A 19,617-nucleotide genomic window follows, 5' to 3' on the forward strand; every position below is an offset into this window, starting at 1 on the left:
TGACATAATTCCCAGTTGCAGCTCAGTTACTTCAATGACTGCTCCAACCGAGATGCCCTTTATTTATTTATTTACATGTCAAGTTCCACAGGACTAAACTGAGGAGCAAATCTCCAAGGTCATGGAACGTGTCAGTACATGAAATTACAACAGAAAAGTAATAACAGATAGAAATAGAATATTTATGAACCTAAAAAAGTCAAACCATTAAGTTTAAGTACACACAATCGACAATACAATAAGAATTAGCTTAATTTTTCAAGGAACTCGTCAACAGAATAGAAAGAGTGACCCATGAGGAAACTTCAGTTTCGATTTGAAAGTGTGTGGAGTACTGATAAGATTTTTTAATTCTTGTGGTAGCTTACGGAAAATGGATGCAGCAGTATACTGCACACCTTTCTGCACAAGAGTTAAGGAAGTCCGACCCAACTGCAGGTTTGATTTCTGCCGAGTATTAACTGAGTGAAAGCTGCTTATTCTTGGGAATAAGCTAATATTGTGAACAAGAAATGACAGTAAGGTGTGTGTGTGTGTGTGTGTGTGTGTGTGTGAGAGAGAGAGAGAGAGAGAGAGAGAGAGAGAGAGAGAGAGAGAGAGAGAGAGAGAGAGAGAGAGAGAGAGAGTCAGAGAGTCAGAGAGAGAGAGTCAGAGAGAGAGAGAGAGAGAGAGAGAGAGAGAGAGAGAGAGAGAGAGAGAGAGGGGGGGGGGGGGGAGCAATGTCAAAATACCCATCGCTGTTTGCCACTTCAGTGGTGTCAAGCAAGAGGGTGGAGTGGAGGTCTGTTGCGTTTTCTGATGAAAGCCAGTTCTGATTACGTGCCAACGGCCATGCGTTGGTTATGAGAAGGCCAGGTAAGCGCCTGCAACCAACCTGTTGGCAACCTGGATACACTGGACCTACACCTGGAGTCATGGTCGGGGTGCGAGTTCGTTACAACAGCAGGAGTACTCTCATGATTATCCCGCACACCCCGACACCAAATTTGTTCATCAGTCTGGTGATTTGATCCGTTGTGCTGCCATTCATGTAAAGCATTCTAGGAATGTTTTCCAACAGGATAAAACTCGCCTACATACCACTGTTGTAACCCAACATGCTCGATGGAGTGTCGACATGTTGCCTTGGCCTGCTCGATCACCAGATCTGTCTCCAATCAACCACGTATAGAAAAACGTCACGTTCCAACTCCTGTGTCATCCTAACTCCACATTAACCGTTCTGACCAAGTGAAACAGGCGTGGAATTACATCCCACACACTGACACCCAGTACCTGTACAACACAATGCTTGCTTGCGTTCAACATTCTGGTAGTTACACCAGTTGTTTGTACCAGCATTCCACATTCGCGATGGCTCTTCTTACACTTACATTAGCCTGTGAACCTGCAATGCTAATTGTTTAAATATGCTACCTAGACAAATGTATTTCCAAAATTTCATTACTCTACATTAATTACTACTTCTTGTTGGGATTTTTTTTTCCTGTCAGTGTATATAGCTAGTTCGTCTACAGATTTTGATAAATGAGTTTAAGAGTATCGAAATACGTAACATGTATGACAGTATCATTTGACTGCATGGACTTGGAAACTTAAATTAATTAAACTTCCAGGTGATGATGGACCTTAGCATATTACATAAATTTCAACTTGATGCCACTTTTTCCTGGGAAAAGTTACCTTAACAGACATACAACAAATGGAATAAAAAAAATAGATAAAGTTAAGAAATAAAACTTGTTATAAAATACCAACAAACAATCGTTGGATTTTTTCCTTTACTTGTACTGTGAAATCTTGCTTCTTGTTCTAGCTCAACAGAAAGTTCCCATAGGTTCTGATGAGTGTCTACGAATATAAAAATATGTGACGTAAATGGTCCTATCTTTTGATTGCACTGATTTAGGACCTTAAATTTTTCATGCCACCCAGGGACTGTAAACCTTCATATGTAACAAATTTCACAATTATACCTATTTCCTTTTCTTAGAAAAAGGGGCATTAACATTCAGGCAGATAGATAGATGGATAGTGAAGCAATCCTATAATAAGATGAAATTTTCACTCTGCAGCAGAGTGTGCACTGTTACGAATCTTCCTGGAAGACTGAAACTGTGTGGACCGAGACCTGAACTCAGGACCTTTGCCTTTCACGAGCAAGTGCTCTACCATCTGAGCTTACCAAGCATGACTCACAACCCGTCCTCACAGCCTTAATTGTGCCAGTACCTTGTCTCCTACCTTCCAAACTTCACAGAAGCTCTCCTGTGAAGGTAAGAGACGAGGTATTGGCAGAATTAAGGCTGTGAGGAAGGGTCATGAGTCGTGTTTGGGTAGCTCAGATGGTAGAGCGCTTGCCCGCAAAAGGCCAAGGTTTTGAGTTCGAGTCTCAGGCCCATACACAGTTTTAATCTGCCAGGAAGTTTTGATCCTATAATAGTTCAGTTTTTCACTAATTGAGGTATGGAATCCTAAAAAATAAATAAAAAATTATGTTTAAAATTGTTGGCAACTATGGTTCATAGAAAGTGCTGCAACTGGAATCGTCATCATTTGTTCATTTGTTGCCTTATTTGATATCTACAACCCCCCCCCCCTCCCTCTCTCTCTCTCTCTCTCTGCTGGAGACATCCCATTGCAAGAAAAATACAAATGAGTACTTTAAGCTTCTTGTCTGTGTTATACAAAACGCACGGTTACTGGGTACAGAAATATTTTAAATTGCAGCAGCTTGTCTGACAATATTATTTAATATCTAATTGTGAACAGGAGTTTCATTTAGTAGTGTTTTCTCTGTCTGCCTCCTCCTCTTTCCACTGAAGTTGTCATTGCGCATGATGTACACCAACCACATTGTTTTTGTACTTTTCTGTTGCTTACTGCCTAGAGGACACATTTAAGACTATTAAATCCACACCACCGTTTGCAAGTTATTCCGTCAACTCCTCTGATGCAGTTGAAATGGTATAATAAGGCACACATACATACTGTACAAATGTTGTACTATACAAACATACAAACGCACGCATGCACGCACACACACTGCATCTCAAATGCTGAAGGAAAATACTAGGTACTAAAGCACTGTTGACAGTTTCATATTTTCGGATTTCACTGTGGCTAGTAACAGTTCCAACTAAGCTATACGTGTGACGGTACACAAATTTCACATACCTAATACCATCAACATCGGTGCCACATTGAGGAAATTGATGCTGGGACTCTATACGAATATTTGGAGTAGGATACCTGCCCCAGCGTTTGTTCTCTTCCTCTGTAATACGTTTTTCACGTTTACGCTCATCTTGTGCTTTACGCCGACGCCTTTTACGCCTCACCTCCAACTGATCTGTAACGTACAATTTCCAGTTCAAGATATCTGAATAACAAAAGGCAATACTAAAATAATCAAACAAGGAAAATGTTTACACAAGGCCTAAAAAAATCTAACAGATATACTTTTCCATTGTGACCAGGAGAGCACTGAAAATGGTATTTATATTGTGTAAATGAACTCAGATAATCAACAAACATGAAATTAAATCAATACATGTAATGAGAAACTTTCTACAATGTTGTCACCACAGTGAAGTCCACTTCGGAAGACAGGGCTGTCAATGGAGTTCAACCCTTAATATTTCAGCACTTTTATTACTGACACCAACATATAGCCAGAAAGAAAGGATCTCCTGGACAGTGTGTTCAGTTATTTAGAGAAACACTGAACATCCCACAACATGACTACTTATACATCAATCGAACATTCCAACCTGCGGCAGAACACACACGTATAAGACTGTTGTAAATGGCAAGCTTTCGGAGCCAGTGGCAACTTCTTCAGGAAGAAGGGTTGAAGGGTGTAGGAAGAATGGTGAAGGGTGAAGAAAAAGGACTGGAGAGTTCTACGAAAAGGGAAAGTCACCCAGAACTGCGGGTCAGGGGAGACTTACCATACAAGATGAGAAGGAAAGAATATCTATCCAATTAAATATTTTGGCAATAATTAATGGTTTTCGTTGGTAAATGATTGAATATTCCAGATATACAAACAAGATATTTAAAGAACCTTCCAATAATGATAAGAAATAACAAATAACTGCTAGTGGTTCGGTTTGAACCAGCAACCGGCACCATGTCAGCCGGCTGTGCCGACTACTACACAGAACTGCGTGCACCAGAACTCATGGCATTTCTCCCTCTCCTGGAAAAATAGTAATCTTCTCTTTCAGAAGTCCTCACTCTGACTAAATAGCATCCTGGATCCTTGTGTTCTGGTTGTGTTGTTGAATCCTCATTACTACAAAGAGCTTAGCATAGAGTGCAGCAGTCTCCAAGCAGGGCCCTGATAGCTGCGAGTAGGGGCCACAGAGCAGTGCACACATACCACCACACACACACACACACACACACACACACACACACACACACACACACACGATGATACATCTCATATCACCATAATGGAGCAGTCTGTTACCACCACTGCTGTCACAGTGTGAGACTTAAGTTGAGCAGCAGTTCCATTTTTTAAAAAAATTTCAGTTTGTCAACCACAGCCGTGGAACAAATAATTAAAAAGTTGCCAAGTGATTACAAGTCCTGTGATCTGAAAGAGGCACGAGGTAGCCAAGAAATTTCATTAAGTACGATGAGGACCCAATTTAGAGAAAATTTAAATAATTCTGTGAGCCATCTTAGGAATAAAATGGGTAATTTAAAGGATAAAATGAAAACTGATTTAGATAGTTCCATGGGTACATTTAAGAAAAACTTAGGGAACAGACAGTAAATTGGAGGTTTTAAATCTAAAATTTGGGGAAGTAGAGCAGAGGTTGCTTATTAGAGTTTATGCAATTGCAACTGAATTGATGCAGGTGGACAGATATGTGACACCAGGGATACTGGCACAATGCAGGCTGTGGTTGAAGTGAATAAAAAGAGTCAGGTATGCAATGAGAAACAAAATCTTTATTGATGAATGAATTACAGGAAGGAGATGAAGGATGTGGCTGCTGTAAAAAGAAGAAGAAGAATAGCAATGAAGTAACCAACAGAGTAAGTAACTTAGGGCTAATCAATTTTTCTGGAAAGGGAAGTGGTCCATGATGCAGGAGCCCGATAGCAAGACTCTCAGGTGAAAGCAAGTAATATGAAAGATTTTCTTGCTGCATGCAGATTGTTTTGTGCAGGGTATGAATGATGAGGTTAAAATAATATCTGTAAAGAGATCACACTGCAACAGCCATTAAACAATGACGTTTCATTGCAGTCCATGCACCAGGAAGCTAGGATGGCTGTGGCAGCCCTTAGAGTGTCAAATGAATAGCAGACAATTGTGAGCAGGGTATCACATGCAAAACATATGTGGCTGTCTTCAGTCTCTGCGAATTTGTCCAAGCAGCCAGACCTTGTCTGTATACCGTAAACAACATTTGCAGTGACTCTTCTAGGATTTGGGGGAATTTCCAGTTCTGGAAGGATGTACACTGTCTTTAAATTTATGGCCATCTTTTTCTCACACATAATTATTAAAAACACAGCATGCTTTTACTATAGCAATTGCAAATTCTTCTCTAACATCCACTGGGTGATGGAAAACTCCCAATTTACTTGCCAGAATATCAAACATACATTCCATTAACTGCCTAGCCCGAGACAGTTGGTGCAGACTATTTTGTTGTTTGTTACACTCCTTCCTCCATATGGACACATTAAATTGTCCATTACACCAAGTGCCTCATCTCAGACAATGGTGCACGACATCAGTATTCCACTGTTTGATACGATGCTTCTCTCTTGTTCCCATAAATCTTTATTGATGAGTTTGTTTTATGCAAAACTGACTGCTTAAAAATAGAAGAGTCCCTACATTTTCCATATGCTCCAATATCTATGTATGCAAACAATCTGTGCTGCATAAAGCAGGTACAACAATGGAAAAATAATTTTTATTATTACAGTAAAGAGAACCTGAATAACATGGCTTTGCATTTCTTATGAGACAAAGGTAAACAATTTTAAGATTTTCACGTTCGTCTCACTTGGCTGATCAGTCCCGGCTGTCCGCCAGCTCGCAGCTAAAGTTGGCTGCTTGACATTTCAACTGCCTAAGCCAAGTAACCAAGGCCTGACTGCCTAGTGCATTATAGCCCTAACAGACCAGTGTATGAGGGGAAGATTTACCAAGAGAGAGTTATGCCAGGAGGGACTGAGAAAGTTAGTGCACTTTGAGAAGCCACCGGGTGTATAGGCAGTAGTCACGGAAACAATCAGAGGACTTATCAAAATAATAGACGAGATAGTTATTTGGGAAGTCAGCAAAATAACAACAGAAATAGGACCCAGAATGAGCACTGGAGAGGGAATGAAGAAGATTCAATGAAGCCAACAGAAACTGAAGGGGTCAAATTATGGCTAACCAATTTTAGGAATTCGACAAGACCAATGCAAAAGATCAGGGCAAGGATATTTGAACTTCGTAGAGGTGAACAGCAAAGCCAGAATTTGAAGAGCTAAGATATGTTCCAGTGAAGATCCCATTTGTGACAATGAATAATGTGTGAAACAGGACCAGCTAGTAGCTAATAGCAAGTAATCTGTATCTGAAAATTTAAGGTTATAACAAGTGTTTAAATGTGATTAGTATAAGATGTCAGTGTAAGTTATCTTATTCATGATACAATTTTTTCTTTTTTTCTCTTTATTTTGAGTCACCAGTCTTCTGACTGGTTTGATGTGACCTGCCACGTATTCCTCTCCTGTGCCAACCTCTTCATCTCAGAGTAACACATGCAACCTACATTCTCAATGTATGCCGCTGGATGTATTCCGATCTCTGTCTTCCTCTACAGTTTTTCCCCACTACAGCTCCCTCTAGTATCATGGAACTCAGTTCCTCCCATGTTACACTACAATACAATGCTATGCCGTGCTGTGCTCCAGGCATACATTCTCAGAAATTTCTTTCACAAATTAAGGCCTATGTATGATACTAGTAGACTTCTCTTTGCCAGGAATGCCCTTTTTGCCAGTGCCAGTCTGCTTTTGACGTCATCCTTGCTCCGTCCGTCATTGGATATTTTGCTGCCTAGATAACTTCATCTACTTCGTGACCATCAATCCTGATAAGTTTCTCGCTGTTCTCATTTCTGCTGCTTCTCATTACTTTCGCCTTTCTTCAATTTACTTTCCATCCATATTCTGTACTCATTACACTCTTCATTCCCTTCAGCAGATCATGTAATTCTTCTTTACTTTCACTCAGGATAGCAATGTCATCAGCGAATCTTATCGTTGCTATCCCTTAACCTTTAATTTTAATTCCATTCCTAAACCTTTCTTTTATTTCCATTGTAGCTTCTTCGATGTACATATTGAAAAGTAGGGGTGAAAGACTACATCTGGTGAAAGACTACATCTTTGTCTTTCATGATTTTTAATCCGAGCACTTCGTTCCTGTTCATCCACTCTTATTATTCCCTCTTGTACATATTGCATATTACCCGTCTCTCCCTATAGCTTACCCTTGATTTTCTCAGCATCTTGAACCATTTTACATCGTTGAATGCTTTTTTCAGGTCAACAAATCCTATGAATGTGTCTTGATTTTTCTTTAACCTTGCCTCCATTATCAGCCGCAACTTCAGAACTGCTTCTTTGGGTTTACTTTTCCTAAAGCTAAACTGATAGTCATCTAACACACCCTCAATTTTCTTTTCCATTCTACACATTATCCTTGTCAGTAACTTGGATGCATGAGTTGTTAAGCTGATTGTGTGGTAATTCTCACATTTGTCAGCTCTTACAGTCTTCAGAATTCTGTGGATGATATTTTTCCAAAGTCAGATGGTATGTTGCCAGACTCATACATTCTACATACTGATGTGAATAGTTGTTTTGTTGCCATTTTCTCCAATGATTTTAGAAATTCTGATGGAATGTTATCTATCCCTTCTGCCTTATTTGATATTAAGTCCTCCAAAGCTCTCTTAAATTCTGATTCTCATATTAGATCCCCCATCTCTTCTCAATTGACCCTTGTTTCTTCTTCTATCACATTAGACTGATCTTCCCCTCATAGATGCCTTCAATGCACTCTTTCCACCTATCCGATTTTTCCTCTGCATTAAACAGTGGAGTTCCTGTCGCACTCTTAATGTTACCACCCTTGCACCGAAGGTTGTTTTGACTTTCCTATATGCTGAGTCAGTCCTTCTGACAACCATTTCTTTTTCGATTTCTTCACTTTTTCATGCAGCCATTCCGCCTTAGCTTCTTTTCACTTCCTATTATTTTATTCCTCAGTGACTTATTTCTGTATTCGTGAATTTCCTCTCACATTTTTGTACTTCCTACTTTTGTTGATCAGCTGAAGCAGTAGTTCTGTTACCCATGGTTTCTTCGCAGTTATCTTCTTTTTACCCATGTGCTTTTTTCCAACTTCTGTGATTGCCCTTTTAGACATGTCCATTCCTCTTTAACTGTGCTGCCTACTGAGCTATTCCTTACTGCTGTATCTATAGCCTTTGAGAACTTTAAACGTATCTCGCCATTCTTTAGTACTTCTGTATCTCAATTCTTTGCATATCGATCTTCCTGACTAATCTCATAAACTTCAGCCTACTCTTCATCACAACTACTTTGTTATCTGAGTCTATATCTGCTCCTGGGTATGCTTTACAATCCAGTATCCGATTTTGGAATCTCTTGTCTGACCATGATGTAATCTAACTGAAATCTTCCCATATCACCCAGCCTAACTATACCTTCTGCTCTTTTGATTCTTGAACAGAGTTTTCACTATTACTAACTAAATTTATTGCAGAACTCAATTAGTCTTTCCCCCCTCTCATTCCCTGTCCCAAGCCCATATTCTGTAACCTTTTCTTCCATTCCTTCTCCTACAACGCATTCCAGTCCCCCATCACTATTAGAGTTTTATCTCCCTTTTAGTATTGTACAGCTCTTTCAATATCCTTGTACTCTACTCCTCCCCCCCCCCCCCCCCCTTCCCTCTTCAGCTTGTGACATCGGCACGCATACCTGGACTATCGTTGTCCGTGTTGGTATGCTGTTTATTCTGGTAAGAACAATCCTATCACTGAACTGTTCACAGTAAGACACACATTACCCTACCCTCCTACTCATAACAGATCTTACACCCATTATACCATTTTCTGCTGCTGGTGATATTATACTATACTCATCTGGCCTGGAATCCTTGTCTTCTTTCCATTTCGTTTCACTGATTCCTACTACATCTAGATTGAGTCTTTGCGTTTCCCTTTTACATTTTCTAGCTTTTCTACCACATTCAAGCTTCTGACATTCCACACCTTGACTCTTAGAATGTTATCCTTTTCTTGGTTATTGAATCTTTTTCTCATGGTCACTTCCCCTCCAGCATTCCCCTCCCGGAGATCCGAATGGGGGATTATCCTGGAATCTTTTGCCAATGGAGAGATCACGATGACAATTGTCAGTTACAGACCACATGTCCTGTGGATACACGTCATGCATTTCTGATTTAGTGGTTTCCACTGCCTTCTGCATCCTCATGCCATTGATCACTGCTGATTCTTCCGCCTTTAGGGCAGTTTCCTACCCCAAGGACAAGAGAGAAACCTGAACCTCTGTCCACCCCTCTGCAAGACTGTTGGCAGTACGAGGGTGGCTTCTTATGCCGGAAGTCTTTGGCCACCAATGCTGACTATTAATCAAAATTTAAGCAGAGGTGAGCTTCAAGCCTGGGACACCTTTATTACTAATCAAAGACGCTACCCTTAGAACAGGGATGCAGGATTGTTTCTATGGAGGTTTTATTCATTGGACATTGATTATATTTTCAGTTCAGTGTTGTTCCATGTTTTTCAATTTGTTGTGTTAAAGTTATAGTTGATCAAGCAAGTGTTTCAATCTGACCAGTCATTGGTATTTATATGCAAATAAATGATAGGCGACACACATTAATTGCTTTTTGTTTGTTACTAGTATCAATGTTAACTGGCTTGCAGCAGTCTGAAAACCAGTGCTAATGATTTGAGCTGCATTCTTTTAACTAGCTCAAGCAAAGCCTAGCGACAGAAAATGATCTTTTTGTTTTACAGGCATATTCAGTGTTAACTTTCATAGATTTCTGTGCTGTTTTTTGCCAATCTTAGTGCTATTTCATTACTGGACTCGTTTTTGGCCAGTTTCACAATTTTCTAGCAGACTCTACATTCTTCTTTGCCAGACAATATCTAACTTTTTTTTTTTTACTACATTCATTTTATTTTGCCAAGTTAGGTGCGATATTTTTGCCAATTTAGGTATTTTTATTGGCGAATTTGGTATTTGTTACTAATATCTCCTTTTGATATCACATATTTGTTCATTATGCAGGAAATGAACTATCATTGTGAGGTTATAGACAAAACTCAACCTTGAAGGGGGGTGGGGAACACAGCAAAGTGCACTTTCAATATTCGACAATAATCAGTTGCAAAAATTGGTAAACTGTCGTCCTCTTAGATTTATAACATTTTTTATACAGACAAAGTGGACATATAATACACAAAATAAGAGACATTAGGTTAGAGTCATTATTAGATTAATTTTTGTTGTTTATGCTTTTGTTTATAGAAGCATACTTACTTTTTGGTGTACACACTCAAATGTTTAAATATGCTCGAGTGTAGTGGCCAGCGTGGGAAACATGCTATCGCATAAGGTAACAGGGCTACAGCCTGACAAGTTTTGTAAATTTTTATATATTGTGATTAGAAATGAAATTTTTTGAGAGATGTAAAATGTCATGGTTGAGTCAGTTTTTAGTGCTTCTTTTGACTGCATCTACTGCACGCAGAGAGTAGCAAGTGGCGGATATGTGAGGGTACAGCCACAAACGGCTGAATGCCAGACTTGAATAAGCAAAACAGCTGAAGGGAGCATACTGGTCATGCTAGGATGGACACATGAGGCAGCTGCATGAAAGTCACTATATTCACTGGTAGATGGCAGCATGTTTGAGTCATTCAGCCCAGCACACAACAGACTTAAACCTCCTAACTGAAAGATGCTGCAGTATAATAAATACTACGGCTGCAGAGTGCAGCAGGTAAACGGTATGTCTTTTACATGATCTGGACAAACAACACTTGGCTGTTGGAGAAAAATACAGAGGGGCTGGTTACCACAGCAGAAACAAGAAGATACCGTACCCACAAAGTCCTCCATAATTCTGTAAAACCTGATCCACAGGACAGCTACAAAATGATCACATACGCCTTGAAAAAGAGAAAAATGATTGTGGGCATGAAAACGCATGCTCATTCAAACCATTTCTTATTAGCTACTCATTATTGGAGGTTTTGCAACTAAATGAACTTCAAAAATTAATGTGTTAATGCCCTCGGTGACTTTCACAAACTGTGTGTCCACAGAACGCAGTTTGGGGAGTTCTATCAGAATATAACATTGAAAGCTTTGTTATATGTATTTCAAGCTAAAAACAAGAATTTCTCACAGTACAAATAAGTTGTGGCAGCACAGTAAATTACACTAAGGTATCTATCCATAAATGTATATATTTCTATATGTAAACAAATTTAAAACAACTAACACTGACAAAACATAATTACTGAGAAGACTAATAGACTCCACAAAAAACTAAAGACAGCATCAGAAAGCTGACAAAATTTTGATCCAATCTGATGTGTTGTACCTATGTTTAATGTAAGACTAACAGTCATTTCAACATATGGACAACACGTATTTGCGAATTTTGTGCAACAGCAGGGAAATGCTTAAACAAGCCGTGACCATCTTGTCTAGGGTCAGTCGTCCCAGATAGCTAGTAGGGGGCAGACACACATGAGAGCGATGCAAGAATTTTGTGTTTCAGAATTTTAAAGTTTTCTAAATACAAATTCATATACTTTAAACATCTGCATGCATTGACTACGAGAACTTAGGATAATTTCACAGAAGTTATCACGCATGAATTTTTTTACTAATTTACACTTAATGCACACTAATTTTCAGTAATTTACCAGAAACTCTCATTAGTTGGCGGTGCTTACTGCTCTGGTCTAAATTTAACGAGCTTTAGTTCTGTTGTGATCTATATTAAATCAAAACCTGGGTGTGTGGTGAACATTATTTTATCACCACAAGCATTTTATTAAATTACTGGACAATAGTGTGAATAATTATCAGGGTAATTTGACAAATGCGTTGGCTATCTCCTAGACAGTAAACATAGCCAAGTAACTTAAAAACAAGCACATAATATTAGTATAGGAACAGTTTAACCAGTATTTATTCATTCATTTTATTATTACAAATTATTATTTCACACTGGATGGCCACCAACTTCCTTCAGCCTTCTTCTTAAAATTTACATTCAGAACACTAGCCAACATTTCAGCACAGATAACGAGCTACAGGCCAGTGTAGAGAATTGGCAGGCAACTGTCTTCTACAATGAGGATATTGGAAAGTTCGGACAATGCTTTGACAAATGCCTTTGAAGTCGGAGTGGTGACTGTGCAGATAAGTAACTGGAAGTTGTAACTAACTGTTGCAAATAAAACATTTTTGTTTTTCACAGTGGTTTCCATTTTTCAGCCGATCAGAACTTTTTTTTTCCAAATACCCCTTTTATCTTTAGTTCATAACACATATGCATTATAAAGTTCCAAAGCGTGAAATGCCATCAATAATAAACTTCTGCATTAACAACTAAAAGGTAACCAGATGAACGATTAGCATTATAATGCCTGTGTGCAAGGCAAAACAACCTTAATGAAAGGCGGTAAACAACAATTAAATTTGAACATATATAAATGCGTGCACTGGTTGTGACAATGACAGACCATATATTAATGGATTACTTATGAAAGCCTTTACAAATTACAAAATATCACCATAAGCTGTAGTTCATGAAGTCAGCCAATGTTGAATTTCAAAAACCAATTCTGACATTTGACAACAATCCAGACAAACTTTATGTGAAAACCTGCCCCACACTGTGTGCACAACCCACACATTAATTCCAATTAATCTGACAAGTAATTATTAGCGCCTTTTGGAAAGGGAAGGAAATTATCTGCTTTTTCTTAATGGTATCTACGAGAAAGTACATATACTTCCTTTCATTCTGATCATTTTAAATACTCTACCCACAAAAGGTCTTGTATTGGTATATATGAGCCACAAAAGGTCAACGGAAACTGGTGGCTGAGGATACAGATTTGTCACTTCCAGAGTCTTAATTGGCATATTAAATTTTCATACTACACTTCTGATCACTACTGAAAATCTACTTAATGATACAAGGGCAGGATATTATAACCATCCAAATCCAAATTTATGTTAAAAACTAACTGAACAGATTGGTCTGCGTGTTTTTCCCAGTACTTTTACTTTAAGAAACAGTAAGATTGTAGCACGTATATCCTAGTGACTACAACACCTCATTGTTCACTTATTTCCTTCTTAAAGCAGCAATGTACTTGTACTCAATGAAGCTGACAAACTCAGTAGTATGGCTGTCATAAATACACTATACCGTTACTTTAAGCTGCTCGTATAAGAAAGTAAAAAACCCACTTATGTCTCAGTGTCATACTGGTAATTAGGTAGTTTAAGACTGAACTCAAAGTCTGACTAAAGATGTAACCATTCAGATATTTAATGAAATGACAACTTCACTTTACTGGCATCATACATGTGTGTGTGTATATGTGTGTGAAAATTTGTACCATGTCCGGAAATCAAACCCGCGTCTTCTCCTTACTAGACAGGTGCGTTAGCCACTAAGCCACCTTGGCATAGCATGTCATAAAACTGTACAGATTACCCTGGGAAGCCTCCCTCCTCGATCCAAATTCTCACTGGTGCCCCAGTCTACTTTATATTCCCCCTAACACATGAACAGAATTGCCACGGCTCTCCATGTTCTGGAATAGCACCTAAGCATCATTTCATTTGTATAAGTACCTGCACCTGAGTTTCGGGCTAGAACTCCCATTTACACTGGATTCCGAGGTGCTATTCCAGAACACAGAGAGCTTTGGAAATTCTGTTTGTGGGAATTTAAAGTAGACTGGGGTGGCAGCGAGAATTCAGGTCGAAGATGGAGGTGTGCCAGGGCAATCCATGCAGTTGTGCAAACTACTGTGCTGAGGTGGCTTAGTGGCTAACTAACGCACCTGCCTAATAAGCAGGCAACCTGGGCTTGATTACTGGCCTTGGCACAGATTTTCACTCACGACTTTAGTCCATAAATTCTGTTATTTGTCTAATGTAATTTATGAGAGTCAAAACAAACTCAAATCTTGGTTATGTTCACAGTATGTCACTACTTTACACAAAGAGAAAATTTTGTCAGAGAGAGAGAGAGAGAGAGAGAGAGAGAGAGAGAGAGAGAGATTGAATTTTAAGATCAAAAAGTCAGAAGAATGGAAGAAAAAGATTACTTCATATAAATATCATTATCAGTATTATTGTGGTAAGCACCAATACATCACTTACCATGGAAGAATTCCAAGGTGCGCCTTGGTATGGTAGGAGCCAAGATGTGGAGTTCTACAACATCAAACTGTGATGTGATTGGAAGATGCTGCAGGTAGCGAAGTCGGTGACGTAATTCTTCAGTTACCGATCCAGGTTCTTTCTCAATTATGCGACCGCGCACTGTTGGAGGGCAGTTCTCTAGCGAACCAAATATATGTTCCAGCATTCGCACATTCAATGCATGCATGTAGATGTGCTGTCCATCTGCAGCTGTAACATGAAATATTAAAATGCTGTTACTATAATTATGCTCACAGGAACTGAAGATAATTGATCAATACATCACAATGAAGTTATAATAACAGTAAAATACTTTGTTTTATCTTTCATCTCAACCCAAACAATTACTGACTGTCAACAAAGGAAACAAACATCTGCTAAAACACAAGACTTTTTGCTATCCACAAGAACCTGCACAATTGTGGATAACTGACGACAGCAACAGAAGCCACAGTCCTAGACAGCGATCTGTTTTCTTGTCAAACCTCGCGGACCAAACATACCCTCTGCAGTTAACAACCGTAGTTGTAAATCGCAGCTTGTTCCAACTAAGGTTGACAACCTTCGAAAGTCAAAAATGGAAAGGTCTTTTAGGAAAAAAATTCCACCATCCTGCTCAAAAAGGCAGGAAAAGGCTACATCGGATTCGGTGGGTAGTCAACTAGAAGACAGCAACGAATCGGAGCGTTTGCAACCATCAAAATGCACACTAAAACGCAAAAAGAAGATTAAACATGAGCAGATAAATTAGTTAGCAACACACAACATAAACTCACTACTTCAGACCAGACAACTCAAGGAGCTCATAGATGAGCTAAATAAACAAAAAATTTTAATAACAGGGATCCAAGAAATGAGAAACACCACAGAGGACCCATTCGAATCACAAGGATACAAAATTTATAATGGGAAACCAGGACCGAGGGCAATGAAACAAGGTCCCCAGTTTGGAACAGGGTTTTTAGTAAACAAAAAAATAATAGATTCAGTAATGGATTTCCAAGCATTATCACCAAGAATTGCGACTAAGCTTTAAAACAACGAATAAAACCTATACAATAATAAATGCTCATGCCCCAACAAATGAAAAACAAAGGAAGATGTAGATAAATTTTGGGACCTTCTAGAACAAACTGTGAACAGAGTAAATAAAAAGTATGTAAAAAATCTTATTGGGAGATTTCAATGCTCAGTTGGGAAAAGAAAGGAAATATAAAGATATAATTGGAAAATGGAGTCCACATAAATTTACGAACAAAAATGGTCAGAGACTTGTAGAACTCTGCAGAGAACACAACCTTATATCTAAATCAACATACTGTAAGAGGAAGCCAAGTAAACTTAAAACATGGAAACATCCAGACTGGAGGAAGGGGGAGTAGCAGCTAGACCGTGTCTGTATGGACAAAAATTTTCATAAGGAGATCCACAATGTTAAAGTACTGAGAGGATTAGACACAGGTTCAGACCATTACATAGTTAAAATTAAAATCAAATTCACTCCGTTAAAGAAGAGGACCGGAAAAACTAATAAAATAAAAAGGAGGTTTGACCCACATCAGCTAATTGAAAGTAATAAATACCAAAAAATAACACAAACCATCAAATTAACAGATGATCTACAACAACTAGTGCCTAATCTTAAAAAAGAAGCAGAGAATCTAGCTCCCTTGAACCCACGAAGGAAACATGCATGGTGGACATCAGAATGTGACAAATTCCATGAAGATAGACACCAAGCATGGTTAAAGTTTCAAACAAACAAAACTGAAGAAAATACCATCAACCTAAAAAATGAAAGAAAAAAATTCACACAAAATATTAGAAGAATCAAGAGAGGATTTCACAAAGATATTATAAACTCTATAGAAGGTAATTATCATAAAACCAACTCCAGGAACTACTATAAAATCTTTGCGAAACAACTGCAACAATATGAGGCCCCTGCACTAATACTGAAAGATGAAAATGGAAAAAATGACACACAGTAACAAGGAAAATGCAGAAATCATGGCAAAAGCATTTAACAAACTTCTGAATTGCGAGGAACTCAAAGAACCCTCACAAATCAATATAAATACCCCAATAAAAACCAAACCTAACAAACTACAACCTCCAACTTTCCAAGATGTAGAAAAAATTCTTAAAGAACAAAAAAATATAAGGCATGTGGAGAAGATCAGGTTTTTGTTGAAATGTGGAAATATGCAAGTGACACAGTCAAGATCTCCTTACACATGGCTCTAACAAAAATTTGGGTAACAGAACGATTCCCCGAACATTGGACCACAGCTATCATTCACCCACTACACAAAAAGGGAGATAAGAGCAACTACAGAGGAATCTCTCTCCTAGATTGCACATACAAAATTCTATCCAAGATCCTATATGAAAGAACCAAGGAGCAATTAGAACAGGAGTTAGGGGAATATCAGGGAGGTTTCAGACCATGGAGAAGCTGTGCAGAGCAGATAATTAGTTTAAAATTGATTATGGCATAGTACAAGAAATGCAACAAACATCTGGCAATAACATTTGTAGATTTTAAGAAGGCATATGACTGTCTCCACAGACCTTCAGTATTAAAAATTTTAAGAAATCTAGGACTCCATCCAAAACTAATTAAAATGATAAAACTCACTCTAAACAACGCCAAATCAAAAGTGAAGTTTAGAGGAGAAATTTTGGAACCATTCCTCATAAAAACAGGCTTAAGACAAGGTGACTACCTATCACCATTACTGTCCAACTGTGCACTGGAATACATAATGAGAGAATGGTACAAGGACAATCCAAGGACGATAAGAATTGGAAGTGCAAAAGACGATATTAGCTTAAACTGCTTGGGATTCGCTGATGATTTCGCTCTCCTACCTAACACCGTTCAAGAAGCCAGGCAACAAGTGAAATCACTACAAGAAATAGCAGAGAAAGTAGGCCTTAGAATATCATCTGAAAAAACGGAGATAATGCTAACTGATCCACCACGTGCAAACAAAATTACAATAGGAGAACAGGAAATCAAAATTGTTGATAAATTTAAATATTTAGGCGAACTAATAACATACAATCTAAATTAGAAGCCATCATGTCAGAATAGAATAAAAAACTGAACTACGCAAATTACATTACCAAAACTACATATAACAAAAAAGGCCTATCTACAGATGCAAAATTAAAACACTATAAAACAGTTACACAACCAGAAATAATGTGTTGTTGTTGTTGTGGTCTTCAGTCCTGAGACTGGTTTGATGCAGCTCTCCATGCTACTCTATCCTGTGCAAGCTTCTTCATCTCCCAGTACCTACTGCAACCTACATCCTTCTGAATCTGCTTAGTGTATTCATCTCTTGGTCTCCCTCTACGATTTTTACCCTCCACGCTGCCCTCCAATGCTAAATTTGTGATCCCTTGATGCCTCAAAACATGTCCTACCAACCGATCCCTTCTTCTAGTCAAGTTGTGCCACAAACTTCACTTCTCCCCAAGCCTATTCAATACCTCCTCATTAGTTATGTGATCTACCCATCTAATCTTCAGCATTCTTCTGTAGCACCACATTTCGAAAGCTTCTATTCTCTTCTTGTCCAAACTGTTTATCGTCCACGTTTCACTTCCATACATGGCTACACTCCATACAAATACTTTCAGAAACGACTTCCTGACACTTAAATCTATACTCAATGTTAACAAATTTCTCTTCTTCAGAAACGATTTCCTTGCCATTGCCAGTCTACATTTTATATCCTCTCTACTTCGACCATCATCAGTTATTTTACTCCCTAAATAGCAAAACTCCTTTACTACTTTAAGTGTCTCATTTCCTAATCTAACTCCCTCAGCATCACCCGATTTAATTTGACTACATTCCATTATCCTCGTTTTGCTTTTGTTGATGTTCATCTTATATCCTCCTTTCAAGACACTGTCCATTCCGTTCAACTGCTCTTCCCAGTCCTTTGCTGTCTCTGACAGAATTACAATGTCATAGGCGAACCTCAACGTTTTTACTTCTCCATGAATTTTAATACCTACTCCGAATTTTTCTTTTGTTTCCTTTACTGCTTGCTCAATATACAGATTGAATAACACCGGGGAGAGGCTACAACCCTGTCTCACTCCTTTCCCAACCACTGCTTCCCTTTCATGCCCCTCGACTATTATAACTGCCATCTGGTTTCTGTACAAATTGTAAATAGCCTTTCGCTCCCTGTATTTTACCCCTGCCACCTTTAGAATGTGAAAGAGTATTCCAGTCAACATTGTCAAAAGCTTTCTCTAAGTCTACAAATGCTAGAAACATAGGTTTGCCTTTTCTTAATCTTTCTTCTAAGATAAGTCGTAAGGTCAGTATTGCCTCACATGTTCCAACATTTCTACGGAATCCAAACTGATCTTCCCCGAGGTCCGCTTCTACCAGTTTTTCCATTTGTCTGTAAAGAATTCGCTTTAGTATTTTGCAGCTGTGACTTATTAAACTGATAGTTCGGTAATTTTCACATCTGTCAACACCTGCTTTCTTTGGGATTGGAATTATTATATTCTTCTTGAAGTCTGAGGGTATTTCACCTGTCTCATACATCTTGCTCACCAGATGGTAGAGTTTTGTCAGCACTGGCTCTCCCAAGGCCGTCAGTAGTTCTAATGGAATGTTGTCTACTCCCGGGGCCTTGTTTCGACTTAGGTCTTTCAGTGCTCTGTCAAACTTTTCATGCAGTATCATATCTCCCATTTCATCTTCATCTACATCCTCTTCCACTTCCATAATATTGTCCTCAAGTACATCGCCCTTGTATAGACACTCTACATACTCCTTCCACCTTTCTGCTTTCCCTTCTTTGCTTAGAACTGGGTTTCCATCTGAGTTCTTGATATTCATACAAGTGGTTCTCTTCTCTCCAAAGGTCTCTCTAATTTTCCTGTAGGCAGTATCTATCTTACCCCTAGTGAGACAAGCCTCTACATCCTTACATTTGTCCTCTAGCCATCCCTGCTTAGCCATTTTGTACTTTCTGTCGATCTCATTTTTTAGACGTTTGTATTCCTTTTTGC

At 38.7% G+C, this 19,617-nt stretch overlaps 1 protein-coding gene across 1 annotated transcript in view; it reads right to left on the reverse strand.

The window, feature by feature from the left end:
- Positions 1–19,617, reverse strand: part of LOC126411417 (RING finger protein 10) — a 119,218-nt gene that overhangs the window by 5,675 nt on the left and 93,926 nt on the right. Inside the window, exons 8-9 of the mRNA XM_050081362.1 lie at positions 14,521–14,772; positions 3,178–3,352 (exon numbers count right to left, since the gene is read on the reverse strand). Coding sequence (XP_049937319.1) covers positions 3,178–3,352; positions 14,521–14,772 — 427 coding nt within the window. The remainder of the gene's footprint in view (positions 1–3,177; positions 3,353–14,520; positions 14,773–19,617) is intronic.

The sequence above is a fragment of the Schistocerca serialis genome, chromosome 1 (assembly GCF_023864345.2).
Source record: "Schistocerca serialis cubense isolate TAMUIC-IGC-003099 chromosome 1, iqSchSeri2.2, whole genome shotgun sequence".
NCBI lineage: Eukaryota > Metazoa > Arthropoda > Insecta > Orthoptera > Acrididae > Schistocerca > Schistocerca serialis.